The 24,758-nt window shown below is 38.9% G+C and overlaps 1 protein-coding gene across 1 annotated transcript in view; it reads right to left on the bottom strand.

Moving 5' to 3' along the window:
- Window positions 1-24,174, bottom strand: part of CLEC1A (C-type lectin domain family 1 member A) — a 32,043-nt gene extending 7,869 nt beyond the window's left edge. Inside the window, exons 1-3 of the mRNA XM_027594796.2 lie at window positions 23,927-24,174; window positions 4,820-4,918; window positions 3,034-3,210 (exon numbers count right to left, since the gene is read on the bottom strand). Of these exons, the coding sequence (XP_027450597.1) occupies window positions 3,034-3,210; window positions 4,820-4,918; window positions 23,927-24,041 (391 nt within the window). The 5' untranslated portion in view covers window positions 24,042-24,174. The remainder of the gene's footprint in view (window positions 1-3,033; window positions 3,211-4,819; window positions 4,919-23,926) is intronic.
- Window positions 24,175-24,758: the final 584 nt, after the last annotated feature.

Here is a 24,758-nt window from a genome sequence, read left to right as displayed (position 1 = left end):
CCTTGCTTCTTGCCCTATATAATTCAGCACACAGAGGATATTCAATTTCATAAAGAACTTTTCATGTGTTCAAAAACTCATTATGCCTTGTATTTAAGAAAGGACTGAAACTGCCACAATCTTTTCCTCAAAATCCTCTTATGTAATTATAAAAGGATTTTTTTAATGCAATATATACCAATAAGATATGGACTCTTTTCTTACTCTAAACACAAGCAAATAAAATTTTAGAAAAAAAAAGACAAATATACTAAGCAAGGTATGATTTAGAATGGTAAATCTCCATGTGTCAGAAATCAAGATGGGCACCAAAGTCAGAGAAGTAAGTGCAGAAGTCAAGGGTGAGATGGACTAATAGGTAGAGGTTTTAAGTATAGAAACTAGTCCCTGAGAACCATGGTTTTAACACTGATGAGGATACATGGCCTTGGGCCTTTGAGAGTTCTGACTTGTAATCAAGTCCCTGATGGTGGGATGGGAACTCAATCATTCCATAAAAACGTCTTTATTTTAAGAACATGTTAAAATTTGAATGGTCAATATGCACTTGAATATTATGTTATTGTTTGCATTTTTGTATATTTGAAATCTTCCTTAAGGTAAAATAGTTTTAAATAAATAAATAATTGAGAGATTCCTTTGTGAGTCAGTTCATATTTCCGGCCCAGGCCTTATACCAAACTACTTACTCAGATCTCCACTTCAACATGCGCAAAACAGCATCCCTAACCTTTCCCACTCCTAACCACAGAATTCTTCCCGTTTCACTTGATCACATCTCTTGTAATTGCTTTGCCCCCAAACTCTGGAAGTATCCTTGACTCCTTTATTTCTCTCATGTCCCTTTTTATTCCATCATGCATTCATCTCTCTAATAATATCCTAGTTTGAGGCAACATCATCTCTCTCCTGGATTACTGCAAAAGCCATCTCTTAGGTGACTTCTATGTTTTTATTTTTCCTTCTTCCAGGGTATTTTCAACATATTTGCAGAGTGAGCCTTTAAATGCTCATGTCAGATCTATATTTCCTCTGCTCAAGATCCTGTAATGAATCCTTATTTTGCTCAAAATAGAAGCCAAATCCCTAATAACTTCACCTAACGCCATATATAATCACTACCACATCTCCTACCAGTCCTCTCCTCCTTCACTCTGCTCCAGATGCACAGACTCCTAATTGTTCCCTGAACATGCAGCTCCATTCATTTCAGGGCTCCTGCACTTCCTGTTTTCTCTACCTGGCTTCTGCTTTCTTCATGTATCTACATGGCTAATTCCCCTAAGTCTTCAAATCTTTGCTCCTATACCCTCATCTTAATTAGGAATTAAGTATTAATTAATTAATTGTATCCCTACATAAATTAGCAACCCACCATCCCTGAATCCCTGATGCCTCATACCATATCTACTTTATTTTCCATAGTATTGATTACCTTCTTACATGCTATGTTTAGTTTGACCAACCATTCTTGCATGTCTGAAATCTAGGCTTTCCCAAAATATAGGACTTTTAATACTAAAACTGGAAAAGTTTTGAGCAAACTGGGACAAGTCGATCATCTTATTTTACTTTTTTAAATTGATTTATTACCACCACCCCAATCGAGTAAGAGGTCTACGAGGGGAGAAATCTGTGTATGCTTTGCATGGCATGCATCAGTAAATCTTACTCGTGTGCAAGAGTAGGTGGATGGATGGATAATGGGAAAGAAATGGAGAGCAGCAGGATAACACTGAGAGCTAACATCAAACCAAAGGTATATGAACATTTTCATGGGAATAGGGATATCATTAATACATTTGCATGTTACATTTTATATTTAAACAAAATATAGTTTATTTGTATATACAGCTTTCTTTTTGTCTTTATACAGCTAGATGTAAATTCCAGAGACCACTGGTTTCAGAGAAACCTGGATTATCTTTTGATGACATGGCACCCAACAAAGGAAACAATATACAGTGGGTTGTCGGAAACACAAGAAGAAAAACAAAACTATATGAAGTGGTAAATGTATTAATTATCTTGGCCTTGATAATCATTGTACAGTGTATAGGTATATCAAATCATTACATTGTACACTTTAAATATATACAACTCCATGTGTCAATTATTCCTCACTAAAGTAAAAAAAGGAAAAAAAGAAAAGAAAGAAAACTGTGACCAGTGAGATCATTAATCATGTGGGGAAGAATCACTTAGAGAAGTGGAAATGTGTGCCTGCGGGTGTTATTTTACTGGGTAACCACGCAGTCTGGCCTTCTGGTTAGTGTGGGAAGAGGAAGATTCATCCTAATTTCAAGTCCCTGAAAGACAAATAAAAAGTGACCACTTAGAATGTATGTTGCTTCCTATGCATGCAAGATAAGCAGAATAGAAGAGAGGGCTAACATGAGTAGAGTTAGACACTATGAAACCCAAAAAAAGACAGGAGGAAAAGGCACAGGAATGAGGTAATTCTTCTAGCCTTGTCCAGAGGTGGTTATCAAAGCATGGTTCATCTCCCACTGGCATTGTCATCATTATTCAAACGCCGATTTATGGTACCCAGACAAGGCACAGTGGATTTAAATACCTGTAATTTGATTCCATTCATCAGCATTTTTAACCTGATCCCATATGACTCTTAAAATGTGACAACTTTCATGAGCTCATTAACTTCTTAAGGGGAGATAAAATTATGAACACATTATGAAATGTATACTACTGTTAGGTCTTTGTGTACCTAGGTAAATTGAGAAATGACCCTGTGTTTTATTTATTTGCAGTGTTATTTTGGTTATTTGAAGTTAATTGGTTTTTTTGTTTAAAATGTCTGAATTTGAAGAATCTGTTTATGTATTACAACACAGACCTATCTGAACTAAATGAGCCCAATAACTGGAGATTGACCTGGGTGTCCAAATTCTTCATGAAGTTTGCCTGACAACTAACTAAATAACTTGTGACTCCCAGGCATACGGATGGGAAAGTCAGTTCTATAATAACAGCTAGCCTGAGGGCAGAGGGAGCTTAGTGATCGGGACTCACCTCCACTTTTGTTATAGAGCTCTCGACACAGTTTTTCGGCCACGCGCTGTAGGATTTCTGCAAGCTTCCTGTTCTTGGTTTGGAGAGACTGCAGCTGTCGGGAGAGATTCCCCAATCTTTCTTCCTTGTGAGAAAGGCTGTCTTGCTGAGTATTGGAAAGGTGATAGAACTGAAAAACTAACCCAAGTTACCAAGTCAGACTGGACAGCTGATTTCTTCATTTCTATTTCTACTTTTTACATATGGGGGAAGACAAAACATCGTATTGTTTAAGATCTCATGCTCTGAGATTTCATTTTGCCTGTGTTCAAATTTGAACTGAAGCACATGATAAATTGCATTGTCTTGGGCAAATTAATGTCTCTAAGTCTGTTTTTTTTATCTGAAAATGTAGAATCATAGTAACAGTTTCTAATTTCAGGACTAAATTCCTTAACCATATTTACTGCTCAATAAATATTTTGTGTCCACTCTTAAACCACTGTTTAATAAAAACACAAATCCATTTATCTATTGATTATTATATTGAGCATTGACAGTGTACCATATATTGTTATCTAGTTCATTCACTAAAATAGTCATATTATCATTTCCATAGTTTTATACTTCCAAATTGGGCTCAGTGAGAACAATTGGGCTCAGTGAGAACAAGTAATTTCCTTAGTATCCCTTGGCTAGAAAATTTCAGCACTTAGGTTTAAGCTCCAGATTTCTAAATCTAAGTAGAGAAATCCTTCATGAATCATGAAAGTTGATTTATATCCCTAAAAAGAATGGTGGTTGTGAAACAAATTATATCAAAATGAAGTAAAAATTGGGGGGCCATGGTAGAAACACTAAGAAACACTTTTTTAATTTTAAAAAAGTTACAATAACAAAGGACAGTTCTAACATGCCTTAGAAAAACCAAATGTTTGACCTGCTCTTCAGGGTAACCTTTTACCTTGAGCCACCTTCTTCAACTGCTCAGGAAACATTAGTGTAGGGTCTCAATCTCATGAAGCAAATTCACCCACTTCCTTTTTTTTTTTTTTTTTTACTTTTTTTACTTGTCTTTACTTGTTTTGAAATTTAAAGACTTTTTCACATGCATGCATTTTTCCTTGTTTGGTTTTCACAGGATTTTGCGAAATGATTCCATAATTTCCTGGACTTTTTGAAAAATACTGTAGAAATTAAGGACCTATTCTGCTTTCCTTATATTGAGGGAGTTGATATAAATGAAATCTCTTCTCTCTGTATTAGCTACTGAGCTATGCATACTAAGAGCAAAAACCACAGCCTGTACTCTTGTAGAATGAAAGAGAGCTAAATCATGCATTCATTAAAAACTGCTGATTTTAGGGGCTCAGTCGGTTCAGCATCTGACTCTTGATTTCGGCTCAGGTCATGATCCTAGGATCTTCAAGTGAAGACCCTAGCGCAGCTCTGTGCTCCGTGCAGAGTCTGCTTAAGATTCTCTCTCCCCCACTCCCTCTGCCCCTCCCCCTCCACAGAGCCTTTCCTCTGCCCCACCCCCCAAAAAATTGCTGATTTTAAATATTGACATGTAAACAAACAGATAAAACCTGCTTATCTCAAACAGAAAGTCTAGCTGGCAAGTGATTGCTGTATTTTTTAACGCTTCTTTGACTGCTGGTCATTTCGATGAGTGCTTTAGAATAAGGTATATTGAATTATCCATGGGCTCCAAAATTAAAGTAAAAAAACCCAAAAACATAAGTATTTCTCATCCTAGACAAACCTTAGAACCAGGATCCTCCCCCAAGTCAGAGCGCAGACTTACACACAAGCCCCAGGGCTAACAGGCCAATCAGCAGCACCAAACACAAAGTCAGCAGGGTCAGGGCCACTGGACGCCAAACTGAAGAGGGAGGCCGGCGCTCTGCAGGGAACAAAGAGGAAAAGGCAGGATTTCGCTTTTTCTTTCTCTTGGATCCATTCCACCAGCAAGTCAGAAGAGCTGGTTCTGGGAAAGAACAACAGTAAGCAGGGGCTAGGTAACACTCCCTCTGTCCTCAGAACACTGTCAAAAGCCTCAGTGCCAAGCCTCCCTTCCACAGCGGGATTCCCTCACACGCCCCGCCCATTTCCATAGCCCCAACACCACCCGCAGTTCTACTGAATCAAGTTACGCATTGCCCTTATCTTTAAAAGGTTGTTTGCATAACCTTCTTTGTGTCAAAATTCGAGTTATGAAAGACATAGAAATGCCTGAACGGGGAACCGTTTTTCATATCATCAGAGAAGAGATGAAATTAATTTGTTGTTACTTTTGCAAAACGCCTCCCCACCGAGTTCCATATGGTCTTCTTCTGAAAAGAAAATTGCATATCAGTAATGAAAATGATCATTTGACTGTTTCCTTTTTGAGATTGCTTTGTTGAAAGTCCCTCTTTTATAAGGACTTTGTTCATTCATTTGATTTCTATCTCTGCAAAAATGGATTATAAAGAGACATGGTCATCAGTTTCTTGAAGATGGATCCAAGCTGTCTCAATTTTGAACAGTTAAGTAATAAATGCCACGCCCCCACGAGTTTGCCTTCTGCTAATTGCAGAGGCTCTACCCAGTCAACAGTGAACCCATCATCACCTAGTGGGACTGTTAATCTAAATGACCTGTGATATCAGACAAGAAAGACCCTCCCACTCCCATCCCCTCAGGTCACATAGCATCTAGCGTTGTGATCAAAATGAAACAAAGGGAGAGCAACACCCTCAAAGAAACTTTGGTGTCTCCAAGACCTGTGTTTCATTTCATTGGGAAATGAAGTCATGTTCTTTTTTTAAATTTTTTCCCCTAAATTTTATTTATTTATTTGACAGAGAGCGCGCACAAGCAGGGGGAGGGGCAGAGGAACAGGGAGAAGCAGACTCCCTGCTGAGCAGGGAGCCTGATATGGGAGTTGATCCCAGGACCTGGAGATCATGACCTGAGGCAAAGGCCAATGCTTAATGGACTGAGCCACCCAGGCATCCCTTGAAGTCATGTTCCAATACAAAAAGATTGAAGACCTATAAATTCATTTCCTCTTTAGCAAAGTCCTTTATGTAATGTAGTCTAGGTATAGAAGTTTCTGTTACACATTATTTCCAAATGGGGAATGGTAAGTGGGAAAGATAAAAATGGAAAATGTGATTACTCTCCTTTGGAATTTACAATCTAGTAGGAAAAATCATGGAGCAGACATTGAGACTGATATATTTTAAAAAGTGAATCTTACTTTCTCTTAATAATTATCTCCATTAAAAACTTTCAGAGCTGGCGGAGCAAGATGGCGGAGGAGTAGGAGACCTAGATTTCGTCTGGTCTCAGGAATTCAGCTGAATAGGGATCAAAACCATTCTGAACACCTACGAACTCAACAGGAGATCGAACAGGAGAGTAGCAACAACTCTCTGAACAGAGAAGCGACCACTTACTGGAAGGTAGGGCGTGCGGAGAAGTGAATCCGAGGCGATATTCGGGAGGATAGACGGCGGGGGAGGGGCCTCCGCCGCTTCTGGCAAGTGATAGAGCCGCGGAGCACAAAATCGGACCTTCTAGAAGTTGGCTCGGTGGAGGGACGTCGCTGCAGTGGCTAAGCGGGGGGTGGAATCCTCCCGGGACAGTGTGGTCTCAGGACCCTCGGGGTCACAGAGAGACCAGGGGTGCCTGAGTGCGCCAGAGCTCCCAGGTATCAGAGCGGGGAAGCCGGCTGCAGAGACGGAGCAGAGTCGCGGGCTCTCAGCTCGGGGTTGCCATAAACTGTGATCCGCGGCCCAGTCGGGGCACGGCTCCTCCAGCAGGGACCCAACAAGTGGCAGAGCCGGGGAGACTCCCCTTCCTTCCCGGGGAGGAGCGGTGCGGGAGCGCACTGCAGGGATCTGCTGGGTTTAGAGACTCCACACGGGGTCGGGTGCCAGAGATAGCAACGCTCGATCACAGGCCGGGTGAGCACAGAGTGCGGCCGGAGACCGGGGACACGGAAGTGACTGCTTTTCTCTGGGGGCGCACTGAGGAGCGGGGCCCCGAGTTCTCAGCTCCTCCGGGTGGAGATTGGGAGGCCACCATTTCTGCCCTGGTCCTCCAAAGCTGTACCGAGAGCTTGCAGGGAACAAAAGCTCCTGAGAGCAAACCGGAGCAGCTTCCTTAGCCCAGACCGACAAGGGCGGGGCAATTCTGCCTCCGGCAAAGACATTTGGAAACCACAGCAACAGGCCCCTCCCCCAGAAGATCAGCACAAACAGCCAGCAAGCCAAGACCAAGTTGATCGATCAAGGAGAACGGGAGAACTCCAGCGCTAGGGGAATACCGCACAAAGGTTCATGGCTTTTTTTTTTTTTTTTGGCTTTTTTTTTTTTTTACCATGATTCATTATTTCATCAAAGTTAATTTTTGTTGACTATTTTTTTTATTTTTCTTTTTCCCCTTTTCAACCAACATCTTATCAATCCCCTTTTTAAAAAAAAAAAAACATTTTTTATTTTTCATTTTTAGAGTCATATTTTATCCCTTCATAGTAGTTACCCTTATTTTTGGCATATATATATAAGTTGTTCTCTCTTTAAAATTTTGAGGTACAGTTTCTTCTAACAGATCAAAATATACCCTAAATCACTAGTGTATGGCTTTGTTCTAGTCTCCTGCCTGATCACATTCTCTCCCCTTTTCTTTTTTTTTTTCTTAAATCTTCTTTCCTTTTTCAAACAACTTATCTTACCAAGTCCTTTTATAAAATCTTTTATAATTTTCATCTTTACAGTCATCTTCCATCCCTTCATTGTATCAACCCTTATTTTGTACATATATGTCTTTCTTCCTTTAAAATTTTAGGAGGCACTTTTTTCTAACAGACCAAAATACGCCCAAAATCTAGTGTGTGGCACTGATCTATGCACTAGCCTGATCATATTTGATCATATTCTGCTTTTTTTGTATTGTTTTGTTTTTGTTTTTATCTTTTCTTTTTTTCTTTTTTTTTTCCTCTTTCTTTTTTCTTCCTTTCCCTTTCTTTTCCCCTGGTTTCAGGTCTTTTCTGATTTGTATACAGTATATTTGCTGGGGACGTTGTAAACCTGTTAGCATTTTGTTCTCTCATTCATCTATTCTCCTCTGGACAAAATGACAAGACGAAAGAAATCACCTCAGCAAAAAGAACAAGAGGTAGTACCGTCATCCAGGGACCTACTCAATACGGACATTAGTACAATGTCAGACCTAGAGTTCAGAATCATGACTTTAAAGATACTAGCTGGGCTTGAAAAAAGCGTGGAAGTTATTAGAGAAACCCTTTCTGGAGAAATAAAAGAACTAAAATCTAACCAAATCGAAATCAAAAAGGCTATTGATGAGGTGCAATCAAAAATGGGGACACTAAATGCTAGGATAAATGAGGCAGAAGAGAGAATCAGCGATATAGAAGACCAAATGATGGAAAATAAAGAGGCTGAGAAAAAGAGAGAGAAACAACTACAGGATCACGAGGGCAGAATTCGAGAGATAAGTGATATGATAAGACGAAACAACATTAGAATAATTGGGATCCCAGAAGAAGAAGAGAGAGAGAGAGGGGCAGAAGGTATATTGGAGCAAATTATAGCAGAGAACTTCCCTAATGTGAGGAAGGAAACAGGCACTAAAATCCAGGAGGCACAGAGAACCCCTCTCAAAATCAATAATAATAGGTCAACACCCCGACATCTAATAGTAAAACTTACGAGTCTCAGAGACAAAGAGAAAATCCTGAAAGCAGCTCGGGAGAAGAGATATGTAACCTACAATGGTAGAAACATTAGATTGGCAACAGACCTATCCACAGAGACCTGGCAGGCCAGAAAGGACTGGCAAGATATCTTCAGAGCACTAAACGAGAAAAATATGCAGCCAAGAATACTATATCCAGCTAGGCTATCATTGAAAATAGAAGGAGAGATCAAAAGCTTCCAGAACAAACAAAAACTAAAGGAATTTGCAAACACGAAACCAGCCCTCCAAGAAATATTGAGAGGTGTCCTCTAAGCAAAGAGAGAACCTAAAAGCAGCAAAGAGCAGAAACGAACACAGACAACAGACAGTTAACAGTCACCTTACAGGTAATACAATGGCACTAAATTCATACCTTTCAATAGTTACCCTGAATGTAAATGGGCTAAATGCCCCAATCAAAAGACACAGGCTATCAGATTGGATTAAAAAACAAGACCCATCCATATGCTGTCTGCAAGAGACTCATTTTAGACCCAAAGACACCCCCAGATTGAAAGTGAGGGGGTGGAAAACCATTTACCATGCTAATGGACACCAAAAGAAAGCTGGGGTGGCAATCCTTATATCAGACAAACTAGATTTTAAAACAAAGACTGTAATAAGAGATGAGGAAGGACACTATATCCTACTGAAAGGGTCTATCCAACAAGAAGATCTAACAATTGTAAATATCTATGCCCCTAACATGGGAGCAGCCAATTATATAAGGCAATTAATAACAAAAGCAAAGAAACACATTGACAACAATACAATAATAGTGAGGGACTTTAACACCCCCCTGACTGAAATGGACAGATCATCTAAGCAAAAGATCAACAAGGAAATAAAGACTTTAAATGACACACTGGACCAAATGGACTTCACGGACATATTCAGAACATTCCATCCCAAAGCAACGGAATACACATTCTTCTCTAGTGCCCATGGAACATTCTCCAGAATTGATCACATCCTAGGTCACAAATCAGGTCTCAATCGGTACCAAAAGATTGGGATCATTCCCTGCATATTTTCAGACCACAATGCTTTGAAACTAGAACTCAACCACAAGAGGAAAGTCGGAAAGAACTCAAATACATGGAGGCTAAAGAGCATCCTACTAAAGAATGAATGGGTCAACCAAGAAATTAAAGAAGAATTAAAAAAATTCATGGAAACCAATGAAAATGAAAACACAACTGTTCAAAATCTTTGGGATACAGCAAAGGCAGTCCTGAGAGGAAAGTATATAGCAATACAAGCCTTTCTCAAGAAACAAGAAAGGTCTCAAATACACAACCTAACCCTACACCTAAAGGAGCTGGAGAAAGAACAGCAAATAAAGCCTAAACCTAGCAGGAGAAGAGAAATCATTAAGATCAGAGCAGAAATCAATGAACTAGAAACGAAAAGAACAGTAGAACAGATCAACGAAACTAGGAGCTGGTTCTTTCAAAGAATTAACAAGATTGATAAACCCTGGCCAGACTGATCAAAAAGAAAAGAGAAATGACCCAAATCAACAAAATCATGAATGAAAGAGGAGAGATCACAACCAACACCAAAGAAATACAAACAATTATAAGAACATATTATGAGCAACTCTATGCCAGCAAATTAGATAACCTGGAAGAAATGGGTGCATTCCTAGAGATGTATCAACTACCAAAATTGAACCAGGAAGAAATAGAAAACCTGAACAGACCTATAACCACTAAGGAAATTGAAACAGTCATCAAAAATCTCCCAAGAAACAAAAGCCCAGGGCCAGATGGCTTCCCAGGGGAATTCTATCAGACATTTCAAGAAGAATTAATACCTATTCTCCTGAAACTGTTCCAAAAAATAGAAATGGAAGGGAAACTTCCAAACTCATTTTATGAGGCCAGCATTACCTTGATCCCCAAACCAGACAAAGACCCCATCAAAAAAGAGAATTACAGACCAATATCCTTGATGAACATGGATGCAAAAATTCTCACCAAAATACTAGCCAATAGGATCCAACAGTACATTAAAAGGATTATTCACCATGACCAAGTGGGATTTATTCCTGGGCTGCAAGGCTGGTTCAACATCCGCAAATCAATCAACGTGATATAATACATTAACAAAAGAAAGAACAAGAATCATATGATCCTCCCGATAGATGCAGAAAAAGCATTTGACAAAGTACAACATCCTTTCTTGATCAAAACTCTTCAGAGTATAGGGATAGAGGGTACATACCTCAATATCATAAAAGCCATCTATGAAAAACCTACAGCGAATATCATTCTCAATGGGGAAAAGCTGAGAGCTTTTCCCCTAAGGTCAGGAACGCGGCAGGGATGTCCACTCTCACCACTGCTATTCAACATAGTATTAGAAGTCCTAGCCACAGCAATCAGACAACAAAAAGAAATCCAAGGCATCCAAATCGGCAAAGAGGTAGTCAAACTCTCACTCTTTGCAGATGATATGATACTGTATGTGGAAAACCCAAAAGACTCCACCCCAAAACTGCTAGAACTCATACAGGAATTCAGTAAAGTAGCAGGATATAAAATCAATGCACAGAAATCAGTGGCATTCCTATACACCAACAACAAGACAGAAGAGAGACAAATCAAGGAGTCTATCCCATTTACAATTGCACCCAAAACCATTAGATACCTAGGAATAAATCTAACCAAAGAGGCAAAGGATCTGTACTCAGAAAACTATAAAATACTCATGAAAGAAATTGAAGAAGACACAAAGAAATGGAAAAACGTTCCATGCTCAGGGATTGGGAGAATCAACATTGTGAAGATGTCAATGCTACCTAGAGCAATCTACACATTCAATGCAATCCCCATCAAAATACCATCCACTTTTTTCAAAGAAATGGAACAAATAATCCTAAAATTTGTATGGAACCAGAAGAGACCCAGAATAGCCAGAGGAATACTGAAAAAGAAAAGCAAAGCTGGCGGCATCACAATTCCGGACTTCCAGCTCTATTACAAAGCTGTCATCATCAAGACAGTATGGTACTGGCACAAAAACAGACAAATAGATCAATGGAACAGAATCGAGAGCCCAGAAATGGACCCTCAACTCTATGGTCAACTTATTTTTGACAAAGCAGGAAAGAATGTCCAATGGCAAAAAGACAGTCTCTTCAACAAATGGTGTTGGGAAAATTGGACAGCCACATGCAGAAGAATGAAACTGGACCATTTCCTTACACCACACACAAAAATAGACTCCAAATGGTTGAAAGACCTAAACGTGAGACAGGAATCCATCCAAATCCTAAAGGAGAACACAGGTAGCAACCTCTTTGACCTCAGCCGCAGCAACTGCTTCCTAGAAACATCGCCAAAGGCAAGGGAAGCCAGGGCAAAAATGAACTATTGGGATTTCATCAAGATAAAAAGCTTTTGCACAGCAAAAGAAACAGTGCACAAAACCAAAAGACAACCGACAGAATGGGAGAAAATATTTGCAAATGACATATCAGATAAAGGGCTAGTATCCAAAATCTATAAAGAACTTATCAAACTCAACACCCAAAGAACAAATAATCCGATCAAGAAATGGGCAGAAGACATGAACAGACATTTCTCCAAAGAAGACATCCAAATGGCCAACAGGCACATGAAAAAGTGCTCAACATCGCTCGGCATCAGGGAAATCCAAATCAAAACCTCAATGAGATACCACCTCACACCTGTCAGAATGGCTAAAATTAACAAGTCAGGGAACGACAGATGTTGGCGGGGATGTGGAGAAAGGGGAACCCTCCTACACTGTTGGTGGGAATGCAAGCTGGTGCAACCACTCTGGAAAACAGTATGGAGGTTCCTCAAACAGTTGAAATTAGAGCTACCGTTCGATCCAGCAATTGCACTACTGGGTATTTACCACAAAGATACAAATGTAGGGACCCGAAGGGGTACGTGTACCCCAATGTTTATAGCAGCAATGTCCACAATAGCCAAACTGTGGAAAGAGCCAAGATGCCCATCGACAGATGAATGGATAAAGAAGAAGTGGTATATATACACAATGGAATATTATGCAGCCATCAAAAGGAATGAGATCTTGCCATTTGCAACGACGTGGATGGAACTGGAGGGTGTTATGCTGAGTGAAATAAGTCAATCAGAGAAAGACATGTATCACATGACCTCACTGATATGAGGAATTCTTAATCTCAGGAAACAAACTGAGTGTTACTGGAGTGTTTGGGGGGGGAGGGATGGGGTGGCTGGGTGATAGACATTGGGGACGGTATGTGCTACGGTGAGCGCTGTGAATTGTGCAAGACTGTTGAATCACAGATCTGTACTTCTGAAACAAATAATGCAACATATGTTAAGAAAAAAGAAAAAGAAGAAGATAACAGGAGAGGAAGAAAAGGGGAGTATGTCAGAGGGGGAGACGAACCATGAGAGATGATGGACTCTGAAAAACAAACTGAGGGTTCTAGAGGGGAGGGGGGTAGGGGGATGGGTTAGCCTGGTTATGGGTATTGAGGAGGGCACGTTCTGCATGGAGCACTGGGTGTTATGAACAAACAATGAATCATGGAACACTGCACCTAAAACTAATGATGTAATATATGGTGATTAACATAACAATAAAAAAATTAAAAAAAAAAAAACTTTCAGTGGATTGCATTACAGTTGGAATAAAATCCAAATCACTCTTTGTGAAGATTCAGATTTCTCTTTTTAACAGAATTTGAAATTTAAAGTTACGTTATTTCCCAACTTAAAAACTTCCAATTACTTTTTTGCACTTAAAATTACAAGTCTTTTTCTTCTGGACCCGACCTACTTCTTTAATCTTTTTCCGAACTACTCTCCCCTCACTCAAGTGTTCTACCCACTGGCCTCTGTTTATCCTTAAAACAAACAAATTTGTCCCAGTCCTTGCCCATTTGAGTGAGCTCTCCTCTGCCCTGCATTAATCAATCCTCAGAGCACGTGTTGGTAGGCTACTCCCCGCTACTCAGCTTTCCATTTAAAGGTGCATCCTTGGAGGAGCTCCATGAGTTCATTTCTAATACATAACCCCTTTACATAAGTTTTTTAAAAATAAGATTATTAATATTTTCATGGCTTTCATGTGTTTGTTTTCATTTATATCCTCCCTCCCATTGAAGGTACATTCCATGAAAACAATGATATTGTCTGCCTTGCTCACCAGTATATTTCCAAGACTGAAAGTAGTGCCTGGCACATAAGGGCTGAATACATATTTGAATGAGTAAATGAATGAAGAATGAAATTGTGAAAACTTAATATGACTTAAACTATGTAATTTTTACTGCGGCAAGGAGGATTATCTAAAGTTAAACTTTGTTGAATTTTTTAAAATCTATTGACCTTTCAGCAGTATTTCTGACAGCAGAAGGTGGACTCAGCTAAATTTATCTTCTAGACATACTAGTCTCTATTCACTGACTTGTGTGAGATTCAGAGAGATTTGCTTTCTCCCCTATTTCCTTCAATTAGCTTGCCTATGTAGTTTGGTCTAAATTTTCCTGGAGATTGTTGGCTTCTCAAGGCATTGACCTAAAGAATATCTCAAATCAGCAGAACATAAAAGAAGAAGATCAGAGGGCAGAATATAGTTTAAGCTAAACGTCCTCCCTAAACCCTAAGTCTCTTGAAAGTTCCGTGCAGCCCAAGAAACTTGAATAGGTGGATGGTTCTAGATTTCAGAAGTACAAGTGCATATGTGGACCCACCACCATGATGGCTTTATTTTTCTCCATATATCTTATTACTATCAAATATATTATATATCTTACTCATTTCTTCTGGTTTATAGCTGTAGAAAGTAAGCTCCCTTTGAAGAAGGTTATCATAGTCTATTTAGTCACCAGAAGAACATCAATTCTAGCACCTAGAACATCAGATGGAAGAAGCTCAATTAACGTTGAATGAATGTATCAACTATATATAAATATCTGTTATATGCCTATCTACCCCTGCTCAAACCTATTTATATTAGTACACATCTGAAAGGCATAAACTATTTTTTAAGTTTTTTATTTATTTATTTGAGAGAGAGAGAGCAAGCAAGAGCAGGTGGGGCAGAGGGAGAGGGAGGGAGAGAATCTTTAGCTGACTCTATGCTGAGCACAGCTGGATGCGGGGCTGGATCATGACCTGAGCTGACACCAAGAATCAGTCACTTAATCAACTGAGCCACCCCAGCACTCCAGGCATAAACGTTGTTTTAAATGTTGTTCCTTATTGTGATTGATATTTCCCTGGCTAAATATTATAAATAATAAGAAGGTAAAAGAACAACCATGGAAATCAACCAAATTATCCCTTAAGAAAACTGCTTTTCCTTGTATAATACAGGGGCAACAGAAACGCTGATCTTCTGCTCAAAGGATCAAAAAGAATCATCTTAAATCCTTACTGTGGAATGAGGGCATGGACTTAAGGAATTAGAATATTATTTAATAATAATTATATCCATGTAAACAGATCATCCTTCCTAAGGTTGTCTCTAGGACAGAAGATGCAAAAAGTATATGATATCTTCTGCACAAAGTTTTAAAAATTCCCTTCCAATGAATCATCTTTCCCTGGTCATTTGGAAATTTTTCTACTCTGACTCTCTTCTTCCTCTCTCCTTCTCTCCCTTCTTCCTCCTTCCCTTTCTACCTCCTTGCCTCCCTTTCTCAATATTCACCATCTTTTTGTTTTATCTCAGGACCCAGAAAAACACAACCCTAAGGAGTTTCTACAGCAGATGTGGCAATTTCCTAGGAACCTTGGCTTCCATTATGGAAAGACCATGGAGCTGAAAGTTTCATTTTTTTTTTTTAACTGTAAAGAACAAACTGAGGGTTGTTAGAGGAGAGGAGAATGGGGGGATGGTCTAGGTAGGTGATGGGGATTCAGGAGGGCACTTGTGATGAGCACTGGTTGGTGTATGAAAGTCATGAGTCACTAAATTCTATACCTGAAACAAAAAGAAAAAAAGAAAAAGTGAAACTTTCTTTTTGATGCTGTTTTTCCCTCTATTTTCCTAACTATAGGTTCAATATCCCTAAATTTTATTCCAAGTGGCCTTGATCATAATGAAGTCTCTCTCTAGGGACCACCCACACCCTAAAGTAAGAAAAATAAGCTGCCTGGGAGGTGTTTCAGTTTGGCTTGGCTTTATTGTGGTTTTATTTTTTGGAAGAGAACCCCTATTCTGTCTCCTGAGGCATGTTTAGAAAAAGGTGTGGACAGGGCTAGGAATGATATAAACATCCTTAGGAATAATAAGATATATATAGAAAAAAAAACAATACTTTCCTGTATCCTTTTATTGTAACTATACTATAAAAGGCTACAGTGCTAAGGCCAAGTTTTGAACACAAATTCCTTTGTAGGTATAAGAAACTTTGTAGATGAAGAGTTGTCATACTTGACCAGTTACTCTTCATCAGGCATCAGAGAGGGGAAATTTTATACACTTCCATTCCCAGAGCTGAGGAGAAATGAAACATATATTACCAGATGTAATCTATTAGTATGACTCTGAAATAGCATAATGAAAGCTGGAAAAGACACAAAGGCTTTATTTTTTTTTAAGATTTTTTTTTTTATTATTTGAGGGAGATCAAGAGAGAGGGAGAGAGAGAGAGAGAGAGAGAAAGAGAGAGATCAAGAGCCTGAGCAGGGGGGAGGGTCAGAGGGAGAGAGAGAAGCAGACTCCCCGCTGAGCAAGGAACCCACTACAGGACTCCATCCCAGGATCTCAGGATCATGACCTGAGCCACCCAGGTGCCCTGGAAAAGACAAAGAAACTTTAGATAATCTGTACAAAGCCACATTGCAAAATAGGGGCAGAGCCAGGATTAAATTGTCCTGCTTAACACCACACTTTGTATACTTCTTCTTGACCAGGACTCAGACAACTGGGGACTAAACTGGTGACAAAGTGCATAATATTTCAGAAATTACTTTTAATATTTTTTAATCATGAGACATTGCTGATTGGATATCTGACTTTTGGATATATTTTTAAATTTTAAATGTTGTCTTTTCAGCAACTTCCTGTTGTTTCCTTAATCCTCACATATGGTACATAATAAATCTCCTCATGGGAGAATATTCAACGTTCCATGAGTTGAGAGTATTTTTCAGTGTTTGTGAAAATGCAGGTTTTCTTTATCTTATGAGTCTATTTCAAATATGTGATCTTTTCATTCTCTCTAAAAGTAAATGGGTGTTATTCTTCCTATAATTTCAAAGGAATATACATCCACAATGTATAAGCTATTTCCAGAATAGCAAGTTTTCAATTCACGGCAATTAGAAAGTCAAATATATATATATATATATATATATATATATATATAGGAATGTCAAATATAGTGTCTCTCTCTGTCAAATGAATAAATAAAATCTTAAAAAAAAAGAAAGTCAAATATATATATATTGGTATATATAGTAAAATTTAGCTGAGTCAATTTTTATAGCCCATTTAGGGAGTTTCATTTATGAAATATAACTAAAAAATAGCATCACTATTAATAACGATTGCTAACACTCCTTGAGTTACTAAGATAAATGCCTTATATGCATTATCTCATATCATGGAACACCCTATGAATAGATATTATTATGGTCCCTACTTTACAGGTAGGTAACTGAGTTCTACGGGGGTGAGCTACCTTACCCAAGGACACACAGCTTCTGATAATAACAACTCCTGAGTGTATTGTGTATGCTGTAGTGTTTCCTTTGACTCATCCAAAACTTATTTAAGTTGGCACTATTTTTAACCTTTGTTTGGATTTTTAAAAACTGCAGTACCTAAGAGTTGCTTAATCTGCTTTGGTTTGCATAGCCAGTAAGTGATGGAGCCAGAAGTACTAATACTCTCCTTCCAGATCCGAATATTTTACATCATTTTCCTATCCTCCCAACAGACCCCACATTAATACTTGCCCTTATATGACAGTCCCTTACGAAATTGTAGAAAGGCTCTAGTGTTTTACTTCTTACTACTTTCCACTTCTTTATTATGAAATATCTCAGGAATAGCCACCTTAAATTATACATTCTCCACTCTGCCCCCAAGGTGAACTTTCTCAAGTATAAATTTAATCTCTTCCTTAAGGAAAAAAAAAAAAAAAGTTGCTTAGCATGCTCTATAAGACCCTGCATGGTAGGATTCTGTCCCATTTTTCATTTATTTTATTTTATTTCATATTATTTAAAGATTTTATTTATTTATTTGAGAAAAAGAGAGAGAGAGAGAGAAGCAGACTCCCCGCCAAGCAGGGAGCCCGATGTGGGACTCGATCCCGGGACTCCGGGACCATGACCCGAGCCGAAGGCAGACGCTTAACCGACTGAGCCGCCCAGGCGCCCCTCTGTCCTACTTTTTAGCCTCATCTGCCCACATGCCCCCTCACATACCCCTCCCTTTGAGGACTAACCATTCCTCAACCCAGTAATCTACCCGGCCATTGTGTTTGAATCATCTGCTGATGATTCCCCAAATGATCTTACCCTGTTCTAAATTCCGATCAAAAAATCACACTTCCTCTTTTCCCTCTGAATTCTCGTCTTTCTTAATTTTACCCATTAATACACTGCACCATGCTAGCTCTTATCTGTCTGCTTTTATCTCTGTGCATCTAGTCCTCACAACTCGTTTCCACCTTGCTCTGCCTGGAAAACTTGGACTCAGCCTCACAGACAAGAGCAAATGTCATCTCATTCAAAAATACCCACATGAGTAAATGCAGTCAGTAACTTATTCATCCCTATTTGCTTCTGTGGTCTCCTATATATATATTCAATAGCACTACGTAACATTTACTTATAATTGATTCAAATTCTTCCTTCCACTTCTCAAAGCGCCTGAAAATAGGGTCTCCCCATAAATATGGAAAACAAATGGATGGTTGCAGGAGAGGAGGCAGGTGGGAGGACGGACAAAATGAATGAAGGGGAGTGGGAGGTACAGGCTTCCAGCTATGGAATGAGTAAGTCAAGGGGTAGAAGGAACAGCACAGGAAATATAATGGATGGTATTGTAATAGTGCTGTACGGTGATAGATGGTGGCTACCCTTGTGGTGAGCACTGCATAATGTATAGACTTGTCCAATCACTCTGTTGCACACCTGAAACTAAGGTAACATTTTGTGTCAACTATACTTCAATAAAAAAAGTGTCTCCCGTGCCTATCATACCACTTGATATTAAGTAAGTATGCACTAGGGCACCTGGGTGGCTCAGTCGTTAAGCATCTGCCTTCGGCTCAGGTCATGATCTCAAGGGTCCTGGGACCGAGCCCCGCATCGGGCTCCCTGCTCCGCGGGAAGCCTGTTTCTCCCTCTCCCACTCCCCCTGCTTGTGTTCCCTCTCTCGCTGTGTCTCTCTCTGTCAAATAAATAAATAAAATCTTTAAAAAAAAAAAAGAAAAAAGTAAATATGCACCAAAAATTTGTTGACTCAATTAGATGTGATGTGAATCAATTTATGCTATGACACTTCAATGAAGGGTTTATGCTTTAGCTGAGGAAGTGAAGCTAAAAAGCTAGAGAAATTTGAGACTATTGTAATTAATGTAAGTAGGGGGAAAGTAAAACTTGAATTTATTATTAAAGGGTTTTTATTTTTTTCTTAAACCCAAATAGGTTTTCATATTCTTTTGATAGGTTTATATTTAGTCTTCAGTAGGAATTTTAGCCTATCAGTGATTTTATTCTTTCTCTCTCTGATATATTATTACCATGATGCACTTTTGCTGTGCTTCTTTTCAAGCTGCAGTTGAGTTAGAATCTCACATCTTAAAAAATAATTTTAAAAAGCATTCACACAATCTCATAATACCTCAGGTCTAACACTTTATCTTTATATAGCTGGCTTCTCAAAAAGAAAGAAATTAAAAAAAAAAGGAAATGACAAATTATTTATTTTCCTATTTAACTATGGTCCTTTCAAACCCCTGCTATTAAAAATTACCAATAATCTATTTTTTCCTTATTGCTAAAACAATAAATTGTTTTTAACCTTCTTTTTACTTGAACTTTCTGCAGTATTTATTGCTTATTATTTTTAAAATTCACTATCTGTTACCATTGACTTTTCCGTCTAGCATGAAGTTATTGTTTCTTGGCTTCCTTAATGTCTCTCTCTCCTGGCCCACTTCTGCCACTGTCTGCCATTCATTCTCAGTAGCTTTTATTGAAATCTCTCAGTATCCCTCCCCTCAGTTGGTATATTGCCTAAGATTCTCTCGTTGATACTCTATTCCTTTGGGCTTTTTGTCTTTTCATTTTACGCTCTCATCCTCGGTGATCTTGCTCATTCTCAGAAAGTTTAATTCTTACCAAAATGTCAACAATTCTCGCATACAAACATGTAGCTCAGAATCCTTACCTGCACCCCACATGCAGCATACACAAGTGTCTTTGGGCAAATACAAGTGCATGTTCCTTCTCTTCCAGGCATCTCAAACTCAAATTGGATTCATCATCATTCTTAATTCTTCCTGTAGCGTCTATCTCAGTTATCAGCAGCACCATCTACCTAACATCCTATGGGACCTAGTCAACCTATGTTTTTCTTTACTTGTATTCAAGTAAAGAAAGTAAAAGTAAAGACTCCACTTCTAACCAGTTGCCAGTTCTTTAAACTCTACCTCCTCAGCACCTGATTTCTCCTCCTCATTCCCATACTACTTCAGTTCAGATTCCTCTAATCTCATGTTGAGACTAGTGTGAAATACCCAGCTATTAGCTCATCCAATTTCCTCTCCTTCAATTCATCCTCCTCATTGCAGCCTAGATGGTCTTCTAAAAACACAAAATTCATTATGTCACTTCCTGTTTAAATCCTTCTGTGAGCTCAATTTATGGACTTAGAATCAAAATACCTGAGCATGATATAATAGGCTCTTTATCATTTTCTATACTTACTTCTTGTCAGCTTCTTCCCTTTCCAACTCTACACATCAGCCAGAACACATTGCTTATTGTTCTCCAAAAACACAAAGTTACTTAAGAATGCCATGGCTTTTCTCTCATGTATCTGTCTGACTATGTCAGCCCAACCCCGTAAGCACTCCCATTTTTGCTTTCATATAATGTGGAACATCTTAAAGTCAACTCAACTCAATGGCCATTTCCTCCCTCAAACCCTTCCTGATCTCCTTTACCCCTACCAGATAGAAGTGACCAAGCTCTCCATTGTATCATGTATATACTTCCATCATGGCACCTTATCATACTTATTTCATAGCTAAGAGTTGTATTAGACTTTTAAGTTTCCTTATTAACAGGAATCATATCATATTTGGCATTATACCCTTAGTACTTTGCAATAAACCTGGCATAGTATGAACCTGAGCATAACATGAACATGAAACTTTCTTTGGAAAGGAGGTATGAGGACGTTGTCTTTCACTTTTCCTTTTTATCTTCTGAATTGTTCAGCATTTTTAAAGATGAACGTAACTTTTATATTGAAAAATGAAAATCTGGAAAATAAATGAGTATACATAATTTATTTTTATTAATTTTGAAGAAAAAATTTAACTTTCTAGTCATAATGGTGCCACAACATTATGTTGCATTTAAATTTTCTTCATTGCCAAAATATTCTTGGAATGATTTTAGCTTTGTTATTTTTAATAGCAAAATTGTATCAAATCATTTTTCTAAGAAATAACGAAACTTCTGTAGTGACATTCCTCTACATATTTGCATTATCACAAGATGAAAACAAGGTATCATACGTGTAGGGTAAGATTACTATTTCCAGAGGTTTGCCTTCAAGACACTTTGTAACCTCTACTCCTACTGTTTCAGTTTCCACTTCTTATGGAAAGATTGCCAGATGTTTCAGTAAGTGTTTTATCCTGCCCCACCTACCTCTCCACCCTTGAGCTCAGCAGAACTTATTTGTACACTCTGTTCCTGATTATGCTGATCACCAATTCTTGTGAGAATTCCTGGCTCTAGTCAAAGGTGAAAAATGAAGTTATACACAAGCCACTTAAAACCATAGCCCTGAGACCTGATTCTTCACAGGGTTTGTTGGAGGAAAACATAACGTATCTTATTACACATATCCCATGGCTACAGAAACTGACATTCCGAAGTTGTCATTTGCTTCACATCAAGGAGGCTGGAAGTCCCCAGTATCTTCTTATAGCTTAGTAGATAGTTTAGTAAAAAGAAAAAAATAAAATAAAGTCACATCAGTGAGTCTCAGGTGGTGATCACTCAGTGAATAGAAAGGGAATGGAAAAGTATAACAGGGGAAAAGGAAGAACACCGAAAAGCTATGTGATAAGGGAGAAGTGGAAGAGAACAGTGAAAAGGTATGTGCCCAGATTTATAGAGGTGAAGAAAACCTGAGTGTGGTCAAAAGAGAAAGGACATACTAAGATACAGTCACTGAATGAGAATCTCTCTGATGCCGACTGACACAAAAATGTTAAACAGAACACTTAGGAATTCTCGAGGAATGGAATATTGAAAGAAAATGCACATTTCTGGTGTGTCTGCAATACGCCAAGGACTTTACATAACCTATCAACCTTATACTCCAACCACCTTATAAAAGAGCTGTTTGAATTGAATTATAAAATATTTAATTTGGGGGCACCTGGGTGGCTCAGTCGTTAAGCATCTGCCTTTGGCTCAGGTCATGATCCCAGGGTCCTGGGATCCAGCCCCACATCGGGCTCCCTACTCCGCGGGAAGCCTGCTTCTCCCTCTCCCACTCCCCCTGTTTGTGTTTCCTCTTTTGCTGTGTCTCTCTCTGTCAAATAAATAAATAAAATCTTTAAAAAATATACTTAATTTGTTACATTTAGCTTCCAACTTATACTTTCATTTCCAATAATTCGCCTTCTGACATAGTAATAAATTTTTTTTTTCACTCCCTACAAGAGAGAATTCACATACATAGAGAAGGATCTTATTTCCTGGGCAACTCAGCCAATGTAAGGCAGAAATGTGACTTGAGTTCTAGTGAGTGGAAAGACCTCACAGTAGAACACAAACAGGATGATGTTCTAATACCAGGTGTGCCGCTTACAAACTGTGATATTGGGGACACCTGAGTGGCTCAATCGGTTAAGCATCTACCTTCGGCTCAGGTCATGATCCCAGGGTCCTGGGATCGAGTCCCTCATCAGGCTCCCTGCTCAGTGGGGAGCCTGCTTCTCCCTCTCCCACTCCCCCTGCTTGTGCTCTCTCTCTCTGGCAAATAAATAAATAAAATCTTAAAAAAAAAAAAAAAACCTGTGATATTGGACAAGTTACTTAAGAATTCTAGGGCCTCAGTTTCTTCATTTATAAAATATTACTGATAGTAAACATGTATATAGTGAGCATTATGTGCCTGGAATTATTTTAAGCACTTGTATATATAAAGTGCCTCTCTTACAAGATGGTTGGAGTATAAGGTTAATAATTTATGATATATATATATATATGCGCTGAGTTGCCCAGGAAATAAGAGCCTTCTCTAAGTATATGAATTCTCTCTTCTATGGACTGGAAAATAATAAAAGGGAATGGGATGGGATATAATTGCATCCGAGGCCACTATTTAGATCATCAAATCACAGAATTTTAGAGCTAAAGGACCTTAGAAAGCATTTACTTTAATTTGCCCCCCCCCTCATTTCACAGATGACAAAACCCAACATGACTCTCCTAAGGCCTCACAACTTCAAGATACAGAATTATGACAACAATATACCAGGGTTGGTGTGTCTGCTTGGAAACCTCCCCTAAAGCATGAGTTCAAAACTAGCAAAAAGATAGCCTTTATAAATCCAAGTTTCCACATCAAATCACAGATGGTAAATAAAACAGCATTGGATCTGGCCTTCACAGGAAGCCAGGAAGAAGAAGCACTGCTTTAATTCTACACACAACCTCACTTTTGTGTACTATACCGACTTGGTGAAAACAACACACCCTCAACTGCAAACCACTGTGCCAACAACAAAATCTTAGAAAAACAAACATCTGTGTATATACTGAGTTTAATTTTTCAGATGTTATGGAAAATGCACAGTTACACATAAGCGTAAGTCATGAAAACACTTTCTCTTTCCCTTACTTTGCACATTCCTCAGACAGTTCATCTCATGTATTGCTCAAGAGTCTGACCAATTTAGACGGAGATAGAATACCTGTGTGCCCAGCCTCTGGCCGCTGGGTTGTAGAAGAGGTTCGAGATTGCACACTCCTGATGGTATCCCCATCAAAGTCCAGCATGTCCCTTGTGCTGCTGTACTTGGCCTGCATCTGGACTCCTGCAGGGGTGAGGTTGAGCTGCAGTTCGACGGCCCCCAAGCTGTGTGGCTACTTTGAGACAGTGTAGGAAGTACGGTGCTGAAAGTCATTCCTAATGTTCTCTCCCAGCGAGTAGCAGGGGAAGCCTCTGACTCCAGTTCCTGCTTAGAGAGGCCCAGCCCCTCTCCTGGGAACTTGTACTCTGAAGGTCAAATTGGTCAGGCAGAGGGGAAATAGCATGTGTTTTCTATTTGGGCAGTCTCTTTCTGAACAATTATTGAAGAGTTGTCTTTCTCGGATCTCTTTTGTTCATTTATTTGTAATTCCTGTGTAAGTACAGTATAAAAAAGGCAAGACCCTATAATCACACAGAGATTCCTTCAGACTCTATGGAGCAATAATCAGGCAAAGGAATACATATCACCTAGTCTCTTATATACCAGACGCTCACTGAGTCACTTAGATGAGGTTTAACTTCTGAAAAGAGATCATAGGACAAGCCTCTTCTTTCCTGCAAAGGCATAGTATAAAACATCATATACATGGAATGTCAGCACAGAGTCTTTTTGAGAATATCTATTGATTCTACTTTTTCATTTTACAAAAAAGTAGATTGAAGCCCAGTTAGATGAAGTGGTTGTTTTAAGGTCACATAGCTGCTTAGTGACAGTATTAGCTTCAAAAGTGTTCTCCTGTTGGATTTCTCCAGGAACAAAGGAGCTGTCAGGT

This window comes from Zalophus californianus, chromosome 9 (genome assembly GCF_009762305.2).
Source record: "Zalophus californianus isolate mZalCal1 chromosome 9, mZalCal1.pri.v2, whole genome shotgun sequence".
Lineage (NCBI taxonomy): Eukaryota > Metazoa > Chordata > Mammalia > Carnivora > Otariidae > Zalophus > Zalophus californianus.
Note: the sequence above shows the minus strand (reverse complement) of the source record. Positions and strands in the feature narration are given on the sequence as shown.